This window comes from Bombus huntii, unplaced genomic scaffold (genome assembly GCF_024542735.1).
Source record: "Bombus huntii isolate Logan2020A unplaced genomic scaffold, iyBomHunt1.1 ctg00000126.1, whole genome shotgun sequence".
NCBI classification, from domain to species: domain Eukaryota; kingdom Metazoa; phylum Arthropoda; class Insecta; order Hymenoptera; family Apidae; genus Bombus; species Bombus huntii.
Window position 1 is genome coordinate 72,870 of NW_026099375.1, and position 7,440 is coordinate 80,309.

The following is a 7,440-nucleotide window of genomic DNA, read 5'->3' on the forward strand; positions in this document are numbered from 1 at the left end:
AAAATTCTTTAAAATTCAAGATAAAAGTCTTACTCGTTGACGATTACACCGCGATATTGCGTCTGCAAGAACGCCCATCAATATAACGATAAAATGAAATTCTTATACTTCATTATTGTCCTTACTCTCTTGATTTCCCTCTTTCCAGATAACTGCTTCTCTTACGAAAATTAAAGTTGGAATTAAAACTTTTGTTGGATGGACATCTGATATTTAACTGATTGTTACAACGAAATGAAACGTAATTAAGTTAGAAGAATTTTCGACGATTTCTAAGCTATCATGTGAATATCATAAGCAAGTCCATCGGAAATTATTTAAAAAGCAATAAATAAAAAAAGATCTAGTGCGTCGTCTTTTGTGCGTCCATGTACTTTACTTTTTCCTGGTCTCGTTATTCTTTTGCTGCACTTGTGTATATTGGAATTTTGGGAAAATACCTTAATACTTTAATTTAGATTTTGCCATAGCCGCAATTAAGCAATTGTCGTTATTGAATCCGATTGTATTTGTTCGAGACTTGGGCTCGAGGCGACAATCAGTCGCCGAACGTAGTCGCGGTTAAGGAATGGACGTTTTTATGTAACATAGGAATGGAGTAATAGTATAGCTCTTCTTAAAAAGAAATAGTTGTAGCGGCACGCGAATTGATGTTACAACAGCACAGACTCCGACGTCCTATGCAACCTCCTCAACAAGAGTAAGCTATGACGACTCGCCATCAGGTCTTCGGCCCATGCAGGCGACCCGTAAAGGACTCGAGACCGAATCACTTCCTCGTAGAGTCGGCGAACTCCAACTGCTGCTCCGCCGATGTTCGGTAGTAAGCTGCATAAGGCGTTGGCTGCAGCTGTCACCCTTGCAACCAGGAGCTCGAAGTGCGGCCAGAACGCCCATCGGCTGTCGATGGTGAGGCCCAGGTATTTCATCTGGCATCTCACCGGGACTTATTCTCCGTTAATATACACAAACAGTCCAGGAGGAGGGGTTCCTCTACGGTGGTGATCGAATAACCACAAGGCCTCGGACTTGGCTGGAGACACGCTCAAGCCGAGCCTCTAGATGGCGCGTACTGCACATGCCACGGCGGCCTCGGTGAGGCTCAGAGCCTCGTTCCACCAACGTCCCCGGCCTGGACCAAGGTATCGTCGGCGCAGCACACCATGTCTGTGCCCAGGGAAACGGGACATCGAAGGACCGAGTCATAGGCCGTGATCCACAGGATAGGTCCCAACACTGAACCCTGTGGAACACCACGCTTGACCGACCTCCTCTCTTCACCATTCTTGCCGATGTACGCTACCCATCTGTTGCTCAGATACGCCCGAATGACATGAACGAGATACGACGGCACGTCAAAGTGTTCCAGAGCCTCCACTATCCCGTCCAAGGTTATGGCGTTGAAACCATTCGTGACGTCCAAGGAGACTGCCAACCCCACACCTTCTAGGGGAAACACTGGCCTCCGCCATGGACCTCACTCGTTTCACTGCGTCCACCGTCGAGCGGCCTTGTCGAAAGCCATACTGGCTATCGTACCATCCAGGCACTCGACATATGGGCCTGCAGACGGGTGGCAATTATCCTCACAAATAGCTTGTCCACCTCGTCCAGAAGGCCAGAGTTCAGCAGTGTTCTCTCCGCAATAAGACCAATGTCACTGTCCGCAATGTCCGGGGGTAGACGATCTCCTTTAGGCATCTGGTAAAGAGATGTCGTAGGCGGGAAGCCATGGTGTCGATCGACTCCGCCCAAACTCAGCCTGGGATGCCATCCTCTTTGTCGCTTCGAAGTGCCCCACTTCGGTAACTCGCAACTCTTCGCTCCACTCCGTCGTCGTCGTCGTCGTCACCGCCTCGTCGTAGGAGGAGGAGGATGGCACTGATTGCCTCACTTCCTGTCTTCCGGTGGGAACAGAGTCCCGATCACGTTGGCCAGCAACACCGGATCCATGTTTGCGGTCAGCGGGGGGGCCGAAGATCGCAACTTCTTCGTCGCTATTTTGTAAGGCCGCCCCCACGGATCGGAATCGACCGCTTCGATCAGCTCCGTCCAGGACTGAGTTTTCGCGATATTGATCTCACGCTGGAGAGTGCGTCTCGACTCTCTGTACGCCTCGTAGCAGCTGGAGATCTTCTCTTCGTCGCGTGTCAGCCTACGAAGACGAGCCTTCAAGAATCTTCTGCGGGCTCGAACGCAGGTCGCTCGCATCTCCGCGATCTCCGGATTCCACCACTACACTCCGCGGTCGCATCTACCACCCGGAACGGAGCGCGGCATCGAGGCGTCGCACGCCGCGCTCATGTATCTTCGGAGATCTTCCGCCTACTCGTCGGGCTTTGTCGGCCTGTGTGACCTCGGGGGCCATCTCTATCAGTATGTAGAGGTGGTCGGATAGGGTTTCCACCCCCGCGGCCACTCTCCAGTCGTGGATCCGCCTGAATAGCTCCGGGGTAGTCCACGTGACGTCGACTACGGAGGATCCTCTCCACGCCACGCAGGTGCTCGCAGAGATCTGTTTGCCAGTAGGAGCCCGAGGCCCGCTGCCCAATCGGTGAGTATCCTTCCCCGAGAGTTGGTTCTGGGATTGCCCCATTGCGTCGAGTGGGCGTCGAAATCCCCGAGGACGAGCACCTGGCGGGGAAGGCATCTTCCGACGCACTCTTCGACCCGGTCCAGGAAGTCCTCGAACGCAGCCAGGTCAATGTTGGGGAAAACGTAGACCGCTACCACCGCTACTCCAGCCCACTCGACCGCGAAGAAGCCGCTGCCACGATCGAGCAGGACGCCGGCGGCACCCAAGGCTGGCGTCCACGTTATGGCCGCGGTTCCATCCAGGTCCCCGACCCAGTTGGGAGCGTCGGGGACGCGATACGGCTGGCCATCGCCGCAAGGGCGACCTCGCTCTCCCGGATGATCTAGAAGAGCAGATCTTGCGCCCTTCTCGACCTGCCGAGAATGCATTGAAGGAGGCGCTTAAACTACTCGGTCACCTCCATGGCCTCGTCCCGACGATCTGCCGCTGCTGCTTTGGCGGTACTCCCTGGAGTCCTTTCCGCAACTGGCACGCGGATGGGTCTCCTCCTCTTGACTTTCGGGGGGGGGGGGGGCGCAGGCCGCTCCGATCATCCTGTGCTTGGCGGGCGCCCCGAGCAACTCGCACAGGGGGCACTTGGGAGCGGAGGCGGGACAGCCTCTGGCGCGATGTCCGCTTCCGCCGCACCTGTAACACAGGTGCCCTCGATCCTCGCTGGACACGCATGTTGCGCGTACGTCCTCCAGCTCCAGGCACCTGAAGCACTGCAGGGGCCGCTCCGGGATGGCTCTGATCCTCGCGGTTGACCAGCCCAGGGCTATTTTCCCTGCCTGGGCTAGTTTTCGGACTCCCGCCACCGGGCACATGATCCACGCCGACCCGATGCCGCCTCTGGTGGCGCCGATCTCACCGACATGCACCTCCGCGCAGCCACATTCTGCCGCCGAGGCCAGTGCTTGCCGCAGTTCCTCCTTCTTGACCGAAATATCTATCCCGGTCACTCGAAGTTCCGCCTTTCTCCTGTCCCTGTCTCCAGGGACCCTGATAGTGATGGCGCCCGTCATTGCCTTCTTTATTTCGACGATCTCCACACCGAGCTCCGAGAGCGGACTTTCGCACTGGCTGCTTCGAGCACGTCGGCGTACGATATCCTTGCTCCCTCGTTCAGCGTTAGAGTCACCGCGGATGTTCGCTGTGCTGGAGGGAGCGTGGCCGTCTTGGGTACCTGCGACGGTCCTTTGTTCATTGCGGCGGCGCTGGGTCGGCGCGCCTGTCGCTCTTACCCTCCCGCGGAGGACGGCCGGACTCGGTTGCCGGGCCACTGCACAGCGGGCACTCGTGAGCGCAAGCAGCCCTTCTAGACATTTCCTGGCGAAGGGCTGCGTTTTCCTCCTCCAGAGCTGACAGCCTTGTTGCCTCCACGAGCCTGGTGGCTCCGGTCTCGCTGCCGCGCGCTGATCCTGTCCTCCTCGGCGATTCGTTCTTCCACGCGGCGGTGAGGTAGCTCGCCGCGTCCTTGAGGGCTTTTATGTACGCCCCCTTGAGGTTGGACGATGATGTCGCAACCCGCATGATTTCAGAGACGTGCATAGTTAGCCCGGCGCTGACGACCGCGGCCGAGCTCGTCCTTGTTTGGAATGCTAGTTCCTTGGATACGTCCGGGGCTGTGATTATGATCCTCCTCTTCTTTCCCCTGGACGCCGTCGAAGTCACTGATGAGCGCGGCGCGAACGAAGCTACCGATTCTTTGTCGTCGGACTTGGTTCTCGCCCACAATCCTCCTGCCATGGATGACATGGCATCAGCTACCATGGCCGGAGCGAAAAGCACACTCTCCGACCTGTCTGCAGTTTTACGCGAACCCCTTGTCATTCTTCTTTGAGATTCCTCCGCAACCTCCATTCTGTTGCTCCCCGCCTCGCCAAGCGCAGAAACACGTTCGGGGGCCTAGCGGTCCACCCCCGAACGGCCATGGTCGTGAGATGACGACGCAGTGGGGCCCACTTGTCTACCCATAACTGCGTCGTGCAGGTATCTCTCTCACCTGCATCGTAAACGTGTTTCTTTTTATTATCTAACTCCGTCATTGTATATAAATGTTTGTCGTCCACGAAAGTTTCCATCCTGGCGCCACTCACTCTTTCGCACCCTACCCCGGTGAAGGCCGGTGCAGGGTGACGGGGAGAAGGTCAGGTGAGTGGTCTTGGCAGATATGGGCCTACCAACTTCTCCGAAATTCTCCGCACCGGATCGGCAAACTGGCGGGTGCCAGAGTCGCCGACCAGCCACCACCCGACTATAGGAGAACGTCAGATTCATCGGGGTTAGGTTGGGGTTAGGTTGGGGTTGGCGCCGTCAGCGCCCGCTGGCAGCGGTGGAGACGTGGACTTCCCACCGATCACATGGGTTAAGCAACGGTCGCCGCGGCACGGACAAGGATGGGTGAACGTTCGGGCGGGCGCTGGCGAAGAGGAAGGAGGCGCACCGCCGCCATTTTTCTGGGATTCTCCAAGGAGTACTAGGCAGGCAGAAGCCCCCGGAGCGCAGGACTACCCCGGGGGTAACCGGCGGAGCTATCCCGGCCGCCACAGGAGCACATGGAAACCAGGAAGAAAGGCGTCAGGGACGGGGTCCCCAGGAAGACGCGCAGGATCGAGGCGCTAGGGGGTGTGGTCCCCCCTAGTGTTCCAAAGAAGAGCAAGGATGCCTCCCTTCGAAAGAAGGAGAGATAGACGCCCGGGGGTGACCGGCAGAATTCGGAAGAGAACCCGGGTGCGTCTCGACTCAGGCGTCAGGATAGGCCACCGTGGAGTTTTAGTCGGTAAGAGTCCGACACTACCCGCCTAGCGGGTGTCCATGAGGATTTCTCCACGAAAAAAAAAAAAAAAAAAAAAGGTTGGGGTTGGCGCCAGAACGTGGTCCTACTTCCTGAAAACCCATACCCGCCTCGTGCTCTCCACCCTTAGCCTAACCCTAACCTAACCCCTTAGGAGAGTCATAGTTACTCCCGCCGTTTACCCGTGCTTTTGTTTTCTTTTTTCAATTCATCCACGTTGAGATGGAAGAGAAAATTCGGTCGAGAATGGGACCTGTTGTCATAGGTCTCCAATTCCCGACCTGGCTGCTAGGTTTATCTGGTATTAACTTAGTCCTATTTTCCTTTCATACGGTCGAAAATAAGAACTATAGAACAGAATATTAACAAATTTTTGTCAATATTGCGGGCAGGCCAGATATCATTAAGTGCTCTTTTTAAAATCCATCTGGTCCTGCCGCAGTCTTCTTCCTCATCTTGTTAAGTTTCTCACTCACATCCTCAGCGGTGTCGACGGAAACAATTCGCTTATTATCAGCTCAGAGGCGCTATTTCTTGGGATTGGGGAATTGAATGGTCCTGCCCGACCCCACAGATCCTCATAGAGCCTCTTCACTTGTATTGCTTTTGCTGGTTGACTGTTTGGTTCCAGGAATGCACGATCGTTGTTAACAACAACGTTGGCTAACTTCTTAGGACATTCTTTAAACAACCGCTGGCAACGTGCGTAGGAGTATCTTTGCTTTTTGTTTCTATAGCAATAATTATTATTCTTTTTATTTCCCTTATTTTGCTCCATATAGAGATGTGTAACCTCCTTTATATAGAGTGTTAACCTCCTTTAACGGCGGGGGTACATCAGTTAGTTTCTCTACTTATTTTTCTCGTTGGAGTCTCCACTGACGGGTAGACTCCTCATTAAATATTTCCCCGCTAATTTCAGGCTCTTCGCACATCCGCGCATTGCCTGAGTTAACGGGATCGCACTCTTCCTCTGTCACCTCGGCAACCTCCTGAGGGCTGGTATCCTCACTAGCTATCTTTAGTTTCTTTCTCTTGTTCTTTATTTGTTCTACTGTCCTGCTAGTGAGGATTTTACTTATCCCGATATTAGGGTATTTGAAGTCCTTATAGATTTCATCGAATTCCTTCAGGAGAGTTGCCTCCTCTACATTTTCTTGTGTTTGGGGGTTCGTTCCCCTTCTTTTCGCGTTTCTTACGGCAGGGTGCGCATGCCGTTCGTGGGTGGATAATCCTCTCTGAGTCCCGAAGCTCATGGGGCAAGCTTCGCATTTATACGCTCCTTCTTTTCTTTGACTAGTGCCACTACACTTTGGAATGTGGCACTTTACCCCATGGAGCTTTGAGAAACTCCTTTCGCAATATAAACATCCCCACTGGATGCGAGCATCCGTGCGGTGTTGACCAAGGTGCCTATCCAGGTCTGATAGCGCCATGAAGAAAAGGTGAACTTGCCTTTTCTCGCAGACCGGACAAGCAATCTTGTCTCCTATTAAAGGCGCTATGATCTTAGGAATCAAATTCGGGGGCCTTGCCAAGTCATTACCCATGGTCCCCTCCGAAGCGAATAAATCCGCCACAGCGCTTCCAGGATCGAAAAGCGGTATAACCGTTAGATTGGCAAGCCGATTCTTTATTCATTTACTTTCATATAGTCTTCCGGTCCTTCGTCGCCGCACTCCGTTTAGCCATGGACGCCGCGTCCGGAGGACCATTCCCCACGCCTACGCCGGCGTACATGTTACCGGCGGTACCACGGGGAGGTAGGAGTGCGACTTGAGCAGACGAGACCGAAGTCTCCCCTGTCCTTGAGCAACTATCACACACCTAGGGACCCATAGCACAACCATTTAACAGAGACATGCTGTTTACAGGCCTTAAGAGGGTTATAGTTACTCCCGCCATTTACTCGCGCTTTTGTTCCATATTAATTCTCGATATTCATAAAAATAACAATGTAAAACGAAAACTAATAAGATAACTGTTCGCTCTATTTATTTAACACCATCGATAAAGTACTCGCAGTTTAATTACAATCGCTCCAGCGATTTGAGAAGATAGTGTTTTC

At 53.8% G+C, this 7,440-nt stretch overlaps 2 protein-coding genes across 2 annotated transcripts; both read right to left on the reverse strand.

Moving 5' to 3' along the window:
- Positions 1-653: 653 nt before the first annotated feature.
- On the reverse strand, positions 654-1,953 carry LOC126877153 (uncharacterized). Its single transcript, XM_050639966.1, has 3 exons — positions 1,895-1,953; positions 1,540-1,762; positions 654-929 (listed from the first exon to the last, which is right to left on the reverse strand). Exons 1-3 carry the CDS (start codon positions 1,951-1,953, stop codon positions 654-656), a joined length of 558 nt encoding a protein of 185 aa, XP_050495923.1.
- Positions 1,954-2,472: 519 nt separating this feature from the next.
- On the reverse strand, positions 2,473-2,964 carry LOC126877154 (uncharacterized). Its single transcript, XM_050639967.1, has one exon. The coding sequence runs from the start codon at positions 2,962-2,964 to the stop codon at positions 2,473-2,475; it is 492 nt and encodes a 163-aa protein (XP_050495924.1).
- Positions 2,965-7,440: the final 4,476 nt, after the last annotated feature.

Excerpts from the sequence above, each read along its gene's own strand:
- LOC126877153 (XM_050639966.1), bottom strand. The coding sequence starts at position 1,953 with ATGGATCCGGTGTTGCTGGCCAACGTGATCGGGACTCTGTTCCCACCG. Across the intron at positions 1,763-1,894 it reads TTCCCACCGGAAGACAGGAA|GCTGAGTTTGGGCGGAGTCG; the intron begins GTGAGGCAATCA and ends ATGGCATCCCAG. Across the intron at positions 930-1,539 it reads ATATGTCGAGTGCCTGGATG|ATGAAATACCTGGGCCTCAC; the intron begins GTACGATAGCCA and ends GTGAGATGCCAG.
- LOC126877154 (XM_050639967.1), bottom strand. The coding sequence starts at position 2,964 with ATGCATTCTCGGCAGGTCGAGAAGGGCGCAAGATCTGCTCTTCTAGAT.